The sequence below is a fragment of the Trachypithecus francoisi genome, unplaced genomic scaffold (genome assembly GCF_009764315.1).
Source record: "Trachypithecus francoisi isolate TF-2019V2 unplaced genomic scaffold, Tfra_2.0 Lachesis_group1, whole genome shotgun sequence".
NCBI classification, from domain to species: Eukaryota; Metazoa; Chordata; class Mammalia; order Primates; family Cercopithecidae; genus Trachypithecus; species Trachypithecus francoisi.
Genome location: NW_022681454.1, coordinates 155,102,774 through 155,119,116, shown reverse-complemented (window position 1 = coordinate 155,119,116; position 16,343 = coordinate 155,102,774). Strand labels below are relative to the sequence as shown.

At 33.5% G+C, this 16,343-nt stretch overlaps 1 protein-coding gene across 2 annotated transcripts in view; it reads left to right on the top strand.

Moving 5' to 3' along the window:
- The window catches only part of FSTL5 (follistatin like 5), an 812,556-nt gene that overhangs the window by 703,902 nt on the left and 92,311 nt on the right, over positions 1-16,343 (top strand). For both annotated transcript variants that reach the window (XM_033215581.1, XM_033215579.1), the window contains exon 13: positions 10,815-10,964. In XM_033215581.1, coding sequence (XP_033071472.1) covers positions 10,815-10,964 — 150 coding nt within the window. The remainder of the gene's footprint in view (positions 1-10,814; positions 10,965-16,343) is intronic.

Sequence of the window (16,343 nt, the reverse complement as noted above, 5' to 3'; positions counted from 1 at the left end):
GCCACCACGCCCAGCTAATTTTTGTATTTTTAGTAAAACGAGGTTTCATCATGTTGACCAGGCTGGTCTTGAAGTCCTGACCTCAGGTGATTTGCCCACCTCTGTTTCCCAAAGTGCTGGGATTACAGGCATGAGCCACCACGCCCCGCCTGTTGGCTCTCTCCTAAGTGTTGTTACTTCCATCCTGAAAAAGAAGCAATCAGCTCTATCCCATCTCTATTTTAAAGTGAAAAATTAATTCCTTATGATAGGAGCAAAGGAGAAAGATTACATGTTTAAAAATGTATATATCTAGTATCATTGACATTCAAAACTTAACTCTGTAATCTGTGATTTTCACTAAACAGTAGCTAATATAATTTCACAAAAGATATCTAATAGCCGATAGCTCCCTTTTGAACTTACTTGAAAAATTAAAAGATAGGATGAAATAATAGCATACTGATTATATAATCTGTATATATTTCTAAGGAGTTACACTGAACTAAATTACCGGGTCAGCTTTTGTGAATTCTCAATATTGTTTTCAAGTTGTTACTCTGAAGAATTTTCCTAAAATGGATAATGTGACCTGGAATCCTATTTAAATTTTCAGTAAAAAAAAGAGCCCAGATAAAATGTAATATTTTATAAATATGATAATAAATTTATAGTTATAAATGTAATGGACAAAGATAATGTGCTTTTTATTTCTATGTTTTCATCTCAAATGAAGGTAGGTACAGAGCCAAAGTCTTTAAGTAAATGATGCTTTTTAAAAAACAAATCTTTTGGCCAGGCACAGTGGCTCATGTCTATAATCCCAGCACTTTGGGAGGCCGAGGCAGGCGGATCACGAGGTCAGGAGATCGATACCATCCTGGCTAACACGGTGAAACCCCGTCTCTACTAAAAATACAAAAATTTAGCCAGGTGTGGTGGCGGGCACCTGTAGTCCCAGCTACTCGGGAGGCTGAGGCAGAAGAATGGCGTGAACCTGGGAGGCAGAGCTTGCGGTGAGCCGAGATTGCGCCACTAGGAGCAAGACTCATCTCAAAAAAAAAAAAAAAAAAAAAATCATTTGTATGAGTTTCCTTTAAATGATAAAACATAGCAATAGTATACATGTATAACAATTCTTTGTCCAATATTACTTTACCACATAAGTGTATGAAATCAAATGCAAAGCTCCTTTAGTCATTCTTATGTAGAACAAATTTATGTGTGAATAACAATAATGCTTAAAACTTAAACACATATAATTATCTCTGTAAAACTTTTATAGTTTTTAAAGATAAAGTGATTTCATTTCAGAGTAATTTTTTCAGTCAATTGTAGTTTTGTAAACCCTATTAAGCCTTTGTTCCATGTAAGGCACTTCTGTACCAGACAATATGGAAAGATGGAAGAAAGAAGCACCATCTGTATTGTGAGATTATGTGCCACAGGGAAAAACAAGTTTAATTCCTAAGTGATATACTGTACTGAATCAGATGTGGATAATCCAACAATCACAAAATCCACCTGATTTATCCTTTCATGTCAACATTTTTTAGTTAGTAGACAGAGTGAGATAATCACAGGGAAAGCCTACATATGCATATCTAGAATAGTAATTAATAAAACCTGTCTCACTCCTCAATTAAGTTTCCCAAAAATAGAAATTATACAACATGTGTTATCAGAACTCATGTGTCATTACTAAAAGGAGAGAGAAACATTTAAGGGGGAGAAAGGAGAACTTGTATTATATCAGATGTTCCATCTTCAAACTGTATGACATTTTTCCTTAAAAGTTTGTTTTTGATTATTTTATGAATTTGTAATGATAAGAAATAATGAAATTAATTCCACAATAATATTAGAAATTCAGAGAATCAGAGTAAATTAAAGCCAACTAGAATTCATATACAATGTCTTTTAAAAACTAGAATTTTTATTTCAACAGAATTCATGTATTTTCTGATCATATGAATAAAACAAATATAATGCAGATTTTGAAATTAAAAAAACCTATTAAATGAAAAATCCGGCAGAGAAAATGAATTTTACAATATAGGACTGAAGTACAAAAACAAACAAAAATTACATTTTAATTCCTGCAGCCATGTTTTAAAAACTGCATTAAGAAAGTATCCCAAACTCCCTCTTTTCAATGTTTAATAAAAAGGCTGGATATCTATTGTCAGAAAAATTGTACAGAAAGATGTATAATTTTGGCACTTAAAACAAATATTTTATTGATTTTTTCATGATAAGAATTTATTAATCAACAGTTGGTGGTCAGTTAGCTTCATGAATTACGTAGTAATTATTTTCTTTAGTTTTATTTTTTTTCCCTCACTAACCAACCTACTAACTGTGCTGTGTGCCACAAGTTAAAGAAAGAATATCACTGCTCCTATACAATTCAAATATTCATCATATCAAGGAAAGTTTAAACACATCTAATTCTTTAATTCCAACTTACCCATACTAGGTTTAAATAAGTTTGATCCATAAACCCTCATTGTTCATACAATTTGCAATTACCAATATCCATCCAGTCATTTTCTATTATTTTTGCTTTAATATTGTTTCAATTCCAACACCTTTTTATCAATCTCTATTTACTACTTTTTGGACCTAACTCTAGACCTTTTGTCTTGATATTTAATTTGCTTTCCCTACTATTCAAATATATGCCTTTCCCAACAGACATTAAGTGCCTGCCTGCCTTTCCTGTTCTCAGTGTCTAATGGCACCTGGACCTTCCCCCTAGCTAGGATTTCAGCTCCTTTACAATAACTATAAAAGCCAGAAAAGCAACCACCTGGTCCTACATTCACAAAGCATCTAGAATTTGGTTTTTATGTTCTATAAGCATTTGAAATTTAACACCCTACAGTTGTGTCTTTTTAAACCAGCTTTTCTTTTCTAACTCAATATTTTTATAAACCACTATAACATTTTACATTTAAGCAGAGTTGAAATAATTCAAATAAATTGTTTTTTTTTTTCATGAAAAAATAATTGACAAACTTCTGATTTAATCCTCTCGATTTTCAGGTAAAGAAATGAGAAAGATCAAGTGATTTGCTCAGTCACGGAACTGCCAAACGCCAGATAGAACAAAATTCTCCTTGCCCTATATGCAATAATCATGCCACATTTAAACTAGCTCTCTAAATCTCTTGAACATGCACAGCAAACTTCCTTCCAAAACATTTGGTAAATGTTTTTAAAGTTTGCATCAAAAACACGTAGACTGTTACAGTTTTTGTCAAATGTAGCACATCGATAATTTTCTATATGAAAATAGGAGGTAACTTTTATTGATCACTTGACCTTTTCAAATATGATTGTATGTACTTCTCACAATAACTCCATGTGATAGCAAATATTATTATAACCAATTTACCAATGAGGTAACAAGCCTCAACAGGTCTACTTGCACAGATAATATAAGTGCACCCTTGGACATTACACTGAGGTCTCTTTGGCCTCAAATCCTGTTATATTTAACCTCTCTAATATGTTATCTGTAAAGAGAAACCAATGCTCAGCTTATGATAGCATAGTGTTATAAGCTTTGTTTTATTGTATTGCTGAAAGACATAATATATTAAAAGAAAGAATAAACAATTCTGTAATGTAGCCTTTGGACCTCGATATCCTAAAGCAAAATCATGCTACATAGTAGTGTGTCCATGTAGCACAAAGTAGGCAAATACAGCCCCCAAGTTACCATGACTACCTATATTCTGACTAATATGAGAAAGACTGCTTATGATATTATAAATGAAATCAGAAATTTAATGGGATAAATTTAACATATCTCTTTTTAGAAAAAAATATATTGCTTTGGTTATAAGCAATTAAAAAATTGCTGAAAGTATTTTATTCTCAGTGCTTTAAAAAATGGCCAGATGAGGAGACTATTCAATGCTACCAAATCGTTCAATGCGTTTTTGTAACATTGATTTTTTCCAATATTGCAAAGAGATATTGAAAGGAATTTATATCTAGCGTATTCACAAATAGTTCACCCTTGATCATGTGTGTATATAGACAAATATTTCTACATGACTATAAATATATCCTAGGAATCCAAACCTGAATGTTCTAATTCAGTACAAAAGTAACTATGTTGTATTTGTCTTGATTTATGACAAACTGAATAAATCCTCATTCAGAATAATTATTTATATTCCTTGCATTTGACAAAATGAACATTTTTTCTCCAAGTATTTTATTATTCACTTTCAAAATTTACAGCAATAGACTCAGATTGTGACAGCTTCAGTTAAAAATATATACTTGAAAGAAAGACTGAAAGAGAGAAAGACAGAGAGCTACAATAAAAAAGCACGAAATCAGTGCTTCCTAAACTCTGTGGGAGAAAAAATATCACTGATTTTTGCTCATTCTGTTTTTCTCTTGTAAAAACCAGTGGATAGTTTTCACTACATGAAATCCTCCAGGCAAATTTGACAATACTCAAACTGGTTTAAATACTATTAAATTAGATAGGTCTACTGATCACATACAGGGAAATTATGGCAATGTCAAATTGCTATAAAAGGTTCTCAACGGTTAATTTCAATATCTATGCAATCCTCAGCTTGGTAGCAAATTATATGTCAACTGGCAGCGGTTTACAGACCACATTTTGATTAGTACTACTCTAGAATTCAGTTTCTCAATGATTCTGCATGACATTGCATAGTGTTTAACATCGTGATTGAGTAACATACACCACTTCTTGACTTTTTTTTTTTTTTTGGCTATTATAAGTGACATTTAAACACGTATTTACTAAGCAAATGTTGTACCTTCAGCATTATGTTTGGGAAATGTAGAAATACAGGAATAGCAAAGGCTAACATTTTAATTGGAAATGTATCATTCATTGCCAAATTATAAGTCACAAAATAAAAATTCTGTGGAAATTCAGACAAGAAGAAAATCAATGAAACACCTCGAAGCTAGGAATGAATTATGTAGGTGTTAGAAATTTGGCTGCCAAATGTAGATTGAAAATAATTTGACAAAGTATTTTGGGGTGCTCTTCAATAGCTGTGGAAAATCATTGTTTTTCATGAAATATTAAGTAGAATGTTCTAGCTGATGGACAGGACATTTGTTGATGAACAATGGATATAAAAGTTATACATTTGTAATTAATTAAAATTCATGCCAAATGTATTAATTATTTTTTTACAAAAGAGGGGGCAGTAGGAAAGAGTAACTAAAAGAAACTCTGTAGAAAACAGAAAGGATTATGTTGACGGCTCTATTTCCTATGAGGCAATCTTATACATTATTTGTGGCAGGAAGGAACAGAGAGAGTGGTTAATTTACACACATCGACAACCAAGAGAAAAATCCCAATTCAATTTTCAGTTACAAAAAGTGGGTAGGGACTCTCTGCCTGTCTTAGAAACCTGATTGGTAGAGAAGCATAAAGGTAAAACAATGCGAAACTATCATAACTACTAACTAGATCAGTGAGAGACCCAGGCCTGCAGTGTTTCCAGAAGTTTTCAGACTTAAATGCCTTTATTTAATGATATATTAAGACACCAAACCCTCTCTCCCGTCCTTTGTCTCAACATCTGTTTCATTTCAGTACTTGTCTAACAGTGTCTACGTAACAAACATGGGTGGATCTCCAAGCCTCCCTAATCCGGAACCCAAGTTGGATATATACATGTTAGGCCACCTTATTTATCACATTTGTATGTCTGCGTTCTTCATGATACCAGCGACAGTTTGTTTTTATTCACATAAATTACAGAATGCATTGGTAATCCAAATTATGCAGAGAACCAGATATTTACTGGGTTTTTTGTTTGTTTTGTTTTGCTTTTTTGAGGCGGAGTCTTACTCTGTCGCCCAGGCTGGAATGCAGTGCTGCGATCTCGCTCACTGCAACCTCTGCCTCCTGGGTTCAAGCCATTCTCCTGCCTCAGCCTCCTGAGTGCCTGGGATTACTTAGGTGTGCACCACCATGCCCTGATAATTTTTGTATTTCCATTTTTAGTAGAGACGGGTTTCACCATGTTGGCTAGGCTTGTCTTGAACTCCTGACCTGAAGTGATCCACCTGCCTTGGCCTTCCAAAGTGCTGGGATTACAGGCATGAGCTGCTGCACCTGGCCTCATTAGCATTTAATTAATGGCTCTTTCAGTGCTTTAGTTCCCCATCTTCCAAAGTCCATACATTTACTTTTTTTTTTTTTCTAAAAGACAAGACATTTGACATATAAACTATACTTATGTTCAATATATAAGTTTGGAATATTTGTATTGTGAATTTTATTTTGTTACGTTTCTATTCAATAGTCTCCTACTATATAGAACTACTCAGTTTTTTAAAACTTTTCTAATACAAATCACTTCCTTTGTGTTCAGGAATGCAAGTATTTCATCCTTTCTTTGGTTTATTTCTTTCATTAAGTTTTGGATCAACTTTAATACTTCCTTTAAGATAGTGTACTTTTTTGTTCTGTATTATCTCTCTGTTTGAAACCACCTGTTCAACAATTTTCCTAGAAGAAGACAGGAGGAAAGTCTGGTGAATGACAAGGCCATAGATTAGTGTCTGGGTGTTACCTGACCATGATAGTAATTAGGCAATCAGAATGGATGAGTTTTCAGAGGAATTTAATGTAAAGGAAATAGAGCAGAAAACTAAAGTCTGAGCCTTGGCTTTTCTGAAGCCACATCCAGGGAACTGAAGATAAAGTAGCCACCACAGGCAGAAAGAATTTAAATAATATGACAAAAATGATAACTAAGGTCAGAATGTATACTAAAATGGGATCAGCAACTGTTTTTTTCTGCAAATGGCCAGATAGTAAGTAAATATCTTAGACTTTTCAGGACATATGTCTGTCATAACATGAAAGATGCCATAATATTTAAATGAATAGGTGTAGTTGGGTTATAATACATCTTCATTTCTGTAAATTTGAATCTCATATAATGTTTACTTGTCATGAAATTGTACTCCATTTTTTTTTTTCAACCATTAAAAGATAAAGAAAACATTCCTAGTTTCTGGATCATACCGAATTAGGCAGTGGGCCAAATTTGGCCTGCAGGACCATTATTTGAGAATCTCTGCCTTGCAAGAATGAAAGAACCTTTTATGACAAATCAAGTGTCTGAAACAGCTAAATGCAGCCGAAATTACAAGCAACTTGAAAGCAAGCATTCTCTCATATTCATGTTTTCATTTTCAAACATAGCTTTGCACGATATTCTTCACATCGTAAGCTCTCAATAAATGCTTTCCAATGAGAAATAAAGGCTAATAATTGGAAATTCTGAGGCTACTGGTGACTTTGAAAATATATCTTTTAAAATAGATGATGTCATGAAAGCCTGTGTGAAGCATGGTCAGTTTAGAGTGAAAGATTGGGAAATGGAAGAAAGGTTGTTCAAAAGTCTGAAGATAATTAGATGGATGATTGAAATGGAAATATTAATTCAATTGAAGTTGTTTTATGAAGTGTTTCTTAAATGTATGGGGCAATGTTAATGTCTGAATACTTGAATAGTTAAAATTATAAGAAAAATTGAGGACAGGTCTTTCTGAAAGTAAGGAGTAGTGGACATATCTTTTAAGATTAAATAGAAGGATGAGAGGAGGTCGTCCTGACAACAACTTATTGAGGTGGAAGCAAGGAAAATAGACGTGTTTGTGAGAAATACTTGTCTTTAGGAATGATGCAGGATGACCTGAGAAGGAGAATATGAAGAGGAAGGAAGGAAAGATTGGAATTTAAAGATTTTAAGGCAAAGTATTTTTAATAGGTAATTAGTCTAATAAATGAAAATGGCAACATCCTAGTAGAAGACAAATGTATATATGATTCTGTTTGATTTACCTTGGCTTAGCAAATCAGATATTAGTAATATTATTTAAAATGCTAATTAAAATTTATACCATCAGTAGTGATATAACTTGTACTCTTTAATATTTTGGGAAAGTATAATACATGTGTAGGAAATATGTGATTAAATATGGAAAAGATCCAAAAGAAATAAATTCTAAATATACATTAGAATCGTCTTTTCCCGGACTCTCATCTCCATTAGTTTATACCTTATTACTTCTGTTCACTCTAAATGTTAGTATACATTTCCGTAAAAGTGATTTAACAATACTCTTTGATATAATCCCTGGCAGCTTTCCTCATCAGTATGTATTATCTTAATCTTATTTTTCATCTCTGGATTCTGTGTCTCCTTTTTGTCCCATTAAATCTCTAATTCATGTTTAAAAACATTCCTCTACTATTTTTCTTCCATAGAAATAAATATTAATATGAGAAAATAAGAGAGTGCTATTGTAAAGTGAGAAATAATATAATTAGAAATAATATCATAAAGCAAAGCAAAGAAAATCCAGGATTACTGTCAGGAAACTTTTAATGGCTTTGTAAAAATGATTGTAAGTCTGGTCAAGGATGTCTTATTGGGACAGCATCCAAATAGAAAATAATTCCCAGCAGAGCAGTATATTTTACTGTTGAATAGTTCTGTAGCAAACAAAGGGGTGGAAATCGTTCGTGGTTCAGCAGTTGTTTGGCTGACAGTTATGTGTCAGGTCGCTCACACTTTTCATTACTTTGGCAGGTTTTACACAATGGCGAAGAATTTGTAAACAATTTCCCTGTATTCAGACCCTTTCACCAACCTTAGTTCCCATTTTTTTCCCACTTCTTCATGCCTCTCAAGTACACATTTTATCTAGTGTTTGTTTCTCGCAAAATAGATTCTTGTCCTTGACATTAAGTATACTTCTGAAGAAAAGGTTGTCTTAGAAAACATTGTGTCATTAGGAATTGGTGAATGAAAGTATAATACTGCATTCTAAGCACGTAGTGAAGACAGACTTTTGCCTCCAGGTTTGGGTTACCTCCTTAAGAGTGCCAAGGACTTTACTCAGGTTGACCTCCCAAATAGTCACCTGTAATGGCCATGGTACACAGAATTAATTTCACAAATCCAGGACTACCTGAAACACCGTACAATACGTGCTTCATTTTCAGTCTTTCCGCTTATGCCTTAGAAGCTTAGAACAATCTCTGCTGTTTAGAGGAGAACACTATTGTTTTATGTTCCTAAACCATGCAATACTGAACCAGATCTTAAAAATTAATGGACACTCCAGAGCCTTCCTGAATTAGATCTGACATTTGGAGAACATAAACAGCAGGCCACACACTGGATGTCTCATTGCAAAGTGCTTTGGTATTTACATTAATTACCAAATTTTATGCAAAAAGGAAAACCACCTACAATGGTTATGCAGCCTGAGAAAGGTTACATTTTTTAGTTGTTCAATGTGGTTACTCAATGTCAAATATGGTATACTGCTATCAGTGTTATCTTTAAAAATAAATGCTTAGTGATACTGATAATGAGAGTGTGGTTGATTTTTGTCTTATGATTATTAAATACATATGCTGAATGGTATCTCTGCTGAAAAACAAATATTTTTATATAGATTAGAAAAAATAGTCTTATTGTAAGTTAGCTTAGAGATAATAACTGGAGTATACAAATAAATGAAATTAGACATTAGTTGTTAATTATCAGACAAAAAAATCAAAAGAAATACTGGAATAATTGTTTATCATTATATTATTATTATATAAATAATTCTTTCTTACTGCACCGACTTTTTTTTTTTTTTTGAGACAGAGTCTCACTATGTCACCCAGGCTGGAGTGCAGTGGCGTGGTCTCAGCTCACTGCAAGCTCCGCCTCCCAGGTTCAGGCCATTCTCCTGCCTCAGCCTCCCGAGTAGCTGGGACTACATGCACCCGCCACTATGCCTGGCTAATTTTTTTGTATTTTTAGGGGAGACAGGGTTTCACCATGTTAGCGAGGATGATCTCGACCTCCTGACCTCACGATCCTCCCACCTCACCCTACCAAAGTGCTGGGATTACAGGTGTGAGCCGCCACACCTGGCCTGCACATACGTTTTATGTATGTTTTAACCAGTCTCTCTTATTTGTGGTTTTTCTAACTGTAATAGAACAGTGCATAAAAGAAAACCCGAAAACAATTCATACACTTTTACTTATGCTGTGACTCCCAGGATAAATCACAAGGGCTTGTGTATTACTTCCACAATCATTTTTTGACAATATGAACGAAAAGAGGAAATAGAGGGGCTTTTTTGGCCTCATTTATGGTCATCTAATACAAAGTATGCAATCTTCAACCAGAAGGCAGTTCTAGGGTAAGGAAGCAGAATAAGAAGCTTTGGGAATATTGAAAGATTTTATAAAATTTGACCTTGATTGAAAAATAAAACAACCATTGAGAATAACTACCTTATTATAATTTATCTAAGCTTTGATTTCCTGGAAATTAAAAGAATCCTGAAATCTTTTCCAGAAGATTATGACTTAACAAAACTATGAATTTGCTATGAGGACAGCCACTAATGTTGTGAAAAACTCAGAATATACTTTAAGTGTGACATTTATTCTGTTAAAGAAACTTGAGACTGGGAAAATTTGGGGAAAGATGTTGGACTTTTTAAAGTTGCTGAGTTATAACCAAGTAGGAAAAAAATGAAAGAACTGCATTTTACTAGAAAAATAAGTAATTAAGAACATAAAATGTACTTTAAAGTAATCTCATTTACATTGCTTTCCATACATATTTAATGAACTGAAATATGTTCTATTAATTAAACTTTATATATACATTAAACATTTGATGCTGAAAGTAGTAGAGAATGAAACATTAATTTTACCCATGATATTGTCAGGTATGTGTTATAATTTAAGATATAAATTTCATTTTATCTTTCCTAAATTACAGGATGAAGTCTGTCCCAAAGCTGAGGAAGATGAAGTTCAGAGGTGTGTGTGGGCATCAGCTGTTAATGTCAAAGACAAGTTCATTTATGTTGCACAGCCAACTTTGGACAGAGTCCTTATTGTTGATGTGCAGTCCCAAAAAGTTGTTCAGGTATGAATAATTACTACTTGTGGAAAAGTAAATCTCTAAAAAAATTTATATTATTGCAGTAATCTTTTCCAGGTAACTTGATTGTCACTGATAATACGTTTCCTTACTTGGATAACTAGAACATTTATGCAATTTCTGCAAACTCTTCTCTCATTCTGTTCCTTAAGCCTAATGAATTCAGGAGATAATGTAAGATTTTGTTTTCAGAAATTAGATCCACGAACACTTCGTAATATTAACCTGCCTAGCTCCACACAAATCTGCCTCCCAGCTGTGTATTCTATCTAGAGCAAGGAAGGCACAGTCAGAGCAGGCAGAGGCCAATTAAGACATTCCTGCTTATCATTATAGAACTGGAATGGAGGCCTCCTTATTTTATTCTTTTTTTTTTTTTTTTTTTTTTGAGACGGAGTCTCGCTCTGTCGCCCGGGCTGGAGTGCAGTGGCCGGATCTCAGCTCACTGGAAGCTCCGCCTCCCGGGTTTACGCCATTCTCCTGCCTCAGCCTCCCGAGTAGCTGGGACTACAGGCGCCCGCTACCTCGCCCGGCTAGTTTTTTGTATTTTTTAGTAGAGACGGGGTTTCACCGTGTTAGCCAGGATGGTCTCGATCTCCTGACCTCGTGATCCGCCCGTCTCGGCCTCCCAAAGTGCTGGGATTACAGGCTTGAGCCACCGCGCCCGGCCCTTATTTTATTCTTAATAAAGACCAAGACATTCGTAGGCTTCACTAGATGACAGTAACCTAGTAGAACTTGCTAGGTAGTAGTAAAATAAATAATATGTAAGTATGTTAGAGATAGAGAAAGCAATCTGTAATAAACATTGCCATGGTCATGCTTTCACAATTCTCTGAATTCATACTTCAAGTTTGAGCCACTAACTGTTGCAGCCCATGCTCTTTACCTGAAATCAGTTGCAGAACAACCAAGGTGAAGTGCAGGGTTGATATCCAGTCAGTCTGGTCCCTTAATTATTTTCATCTTTTGCTTCTCAACTTGGAGAAAAGTAAGTTAACTAGTTTTATGAGATATATGCAATCTGTTAAATGGGAATAATAAATATATGTATCTTGTGAAGTTATTTTAAGAATTACATGAATAATGCATGTAAAGCATTTATAGTAGACCCTGGCATGTTGAGGTGCCATATGCCTGCTTCCTGTCAAAATTTCTCGGGAGACTAGACCCAAAACATTCCTTCATTTGCAGAGAAAGTTTTCAGTCAATATTGGTTTGAAATTAAACCTCCAATTTAGATTTCTGTCTAGCACTACAAAAAGTGTTAAGATGTTCAAAGTAGGACTACGCATTATAAAAGTCATTAACAACTTCACATGAATTCATTCATTCATCCATCCATCCATCCATCCATCCATTACCCATTCACCCATGTAGCACTTCATCCATATATTCTGTATTTATTTAACAATTGCTTATTATATGTTTCTTATTTCACAAATACAAACATGAAAAATATTTCTGCTCTGAAGAGCTGGCACTTCCAGGTTTACAAATTGACGGTGAATAACTGGCCTAATGGTTCACTTTCTAATATGAGAATGAGCAGTACAATCATGAGTAAAAGGATGAATAGTTATTCTAATAGAAAACCCTAAGGCCCTGAGGTTACACATTTATTATGAATATACAATCTAATGGTCTGATATTTATTGTGAGAAAAAAATTTGCTGTATATTTCACTTCTTTGTTTCTGATTTTTGAGACTGTGGGATTTTGACTAGGCTGGATTTTTATTTCACCTACAACTTAGGCCAACACAAATTACAAGCATTCGATTTGGAATTATCAAAACTCCTTGCTGGTGGATTAAAATTGGAAATATATTTTAGAAATAATCAGGCTGGTTTTTAAATTGAGTTTTCAAACTAGAGAACTATACTCACTGAATATAAATTATCTAAGTGATGTTCAAAAGCGGGAAGAGCTAACATCACTTATTATTCATATAATTCCACCTTCAAATAATGGTGAAACATTTAAAATAGAAAAGATTAATAAAAAATGTTCAAGTGATATGGTAATTACATAAACTGTATTATTTTTCAAAATGCCTATTATTACTATGAAATATTAGGGGAACTCATAAAACTTCACAAAATGAAAAGCAGATAATAATATGATACAATCATGATTGCGGAGATTTTTCAGTTTAGTATCTAACACATTTTTATAGGTTGATAAATTGGGGCACAGTCCAAATGCGTTCTCCTTATGACCATGTTATTATAATAATAATTACTTATATTACTCCTTCTAGATACTACCTATTTGAAGGAAATTATTATGTAGATTTCTATTACCACATATAAATATTGGCTGATTTTGAGCATAAATGGATATATGATATTCACGATCTGAATCTGGCTATTTGTGCTTTACATTATGATTGCAAGATCATTTTGTTCATAGCTGTTGCTAGTGTAATTCTTTGTTTTATTGCTGTGAAGAAACTGATTACAGTTGATTCTCATTGTTGTGGATTCTGTATTTATAGTTACCTACTTGCTTAAATTTATTTATAACCATGGCATTTTATGGTCATTTGTGGGCATACCTAGATGTGAAAACTTTTTTATTGCTAAATATACACATGCCCCTCTGTATTTGAACAAGAAGATATTCTGCCTTCTTGTTTTAACTTTCACACTCTAAATGAATATTCTTTCCATGCTCAATTTAATACCTTTAAAAAAAATCTGTGCTTTTGACAATTTTGCTGTTTAAAACGGCTTCCACACATAGTGTTGAAGTGCTGTCTAGAGTTCCCAAGTACAAGATTGTGATGCGCCTAATGGTAAGCTTTGTTCAGGCATGAGTTGTAATGCTGTTGGCCGTGAGTTCCATCTTCATCAGTTAACAATGTGTATTAAATACGGTGTCTTTAGACAGATACATACATAAAACAAGGTGATGTATTGATTGGTTGATTACAATAATATGAACAAAAGCTCAACAGATCAAAACTCTTCACTTCCTTTATGAAATCAGTATTCAGTAATTCGGTGTTAGTGATGATTTATAGAGGAACTATCATAAATAATTAGAATTTACTATATTTGTGTATCAGACTTGTATTTATCCATTCTACTGCTAACAGACATTTAAAGTGTATTTAAATTTGTACTATGGTGAATAATACTATTTGCTACATTTTGTACACTTTTTGTGTGCAAAATATGCAATTATTTTCATATATACATATATGAGTTAAAATGTGAGACCAAATATTACATGTGAGTTTATGTGTGTGTATGCATGTTAAGCTATCCAAGGTGCATCATTTTCCAAATGATTATATTATATTTAACTTCCAAAAATAACATATGTGACTATCAGTAGTGATAAATTTTTAACTAATATTACATTTAATCTACTGATGAAATGAAGGAGCTGTGAAATCTTTACACTATTGAGACTTTTTCTATATTTCTGTATTGATGACCACTTTGTTTGTTAACATTTTACTTTTAAGTTTTATAATAACCATGTATTTCTCGAATAAATTCTTAAAATTGAAAAAGCCAAAATATATCTTCTAAAAATTCAAAGTAAATTATTAAAATTTAAATTTCTATGTATATGTTAAACAATAGTTTAAATAAAAGAGGAGAACGATTAACTAAGTTCAGAGATAGACCTGAATTACAAATAATGCAGTAAATCAAATAATGCAGTGTAATGAGGAAAAGAGAAGGAAAATATAAATGAGGAATTAAGACATAAAGTCAGAATTAACATATGTGCAATAATATTTCCTAAAATAGATAATAGAAAAGGGAAAAGTTAATATTTCGGTCAAAATGAATAATAATTGCATAAAGTATAATAAGCTATAATAATTAATAATTTATATAACATGAAACAATATAAAACCACTTATGTAAAACCTCAGATTTAGGAGGACAATGAAACTCAATTGGAAAACAAAAACTACACTTTAAAAAGGCAGTAATTTATCTGACTTTTTAAGATCTTCCTTTTTCCTTTTGGTTGTGTCATTTCAAAGAGGAAGATCTTAAAAAGGCGGATAAATTACTATGAGATGGTGGCAAATCTCTCAGTAGAAATAATGAATATCAAAATAAAGTAAAATATTGCAAAAAGACTAAGTGGAAATTTAAAAAATAATTATAAAACTAGGGCACGATGTGTTTATTGTGTCAGACACACAAAAACATAGACTTTATCACCAATGTAAATGGAAACAACATGGTAACAAATTGTTTACTTCAGGAATCAGGAAAATTAGTCAAGTTTGATCCTATAGTGAGCAAGGGAATTGATAAACATATGATCTATTAAAACATTAACTGTAGAAAACAACAAACATAGGAGCAGCTTGCATGTAGAATGCAGGAGCCAAGGTGAGCAAAAAGGATCCTGTCCTTTAAATTTGGGGTATCTGTTCTTTGATTGTTGATTGACACTTCTGATTACAGAGCTACAGACAGAGGTGAGTGAACATTGTTGTTACACCTTGCCCATTCTTGCAAGCTTCTCTTCCTTTGGTAAAAGTGACTTCCAGGACATGTAAAGCCTAGTGCCTGTTTATACTCCTCTTTCAGTTTTCTCCATTTCTTCATTTTAGAACCAGACATTAAGTACTAGTTTATTCAAAAACAAGTGCATATAGGAGAAAAATTAGAAAGTGACCAGTTGGTGCTCAGAGGAAGGCTCAGAAAAATACCTTAGAAGACTTTAAGTTTACATTAGGCTGAACCTTGGGACAGAGACAGTCTACAGTAATAAACAAAAGCAAAAATTGCAACTAAAAAAAACAGCAGCAACTGGGCACAGTGGCTCACACCTGTAATCCTAGCAATTTGGGAGACCAAGGTGGGTGGATCACTTGAGGTCGGGAGTTCAAGACCAACCTAACCAACATGGAGAAACACCGTCTCTACTAAAAATACAAAACTAGCTAGGTGTGATGGTGCATGCCTGCAATCCCAGCTACTCGGGAGGCTGAGACAGGAGAATCGCTTGAACCCAGGAGGCGGAGGTTGCTATGAGCCAATATCATGCTATTGCACTCCAGCCTGGGCAACAAGAGCAAAACTCTGTCTTAAAAAAAAAAAAAAAAAAAAAAAGGCAAACAAGAGGAAGGGGAAGAATCTGTTCTTTAGAATTACCACAGTTATTACATTTGAATGCCTAGTCTTCAAAAACAAACAAACAAAAAGTCACAAGGTATACAAAGAAACAGGAAAGTATGGTCATTTAAATAAAACAGAATCACCTGTAATCCCAGCACTTTGGGAGGCCAAGGCAGGTGAATCACTTTGGGAGGCCAAGGTCAGGATATCATGACAATCCTGGCTAACATGGTGAAATCCGTCTCTATTAAAAATACAAAAA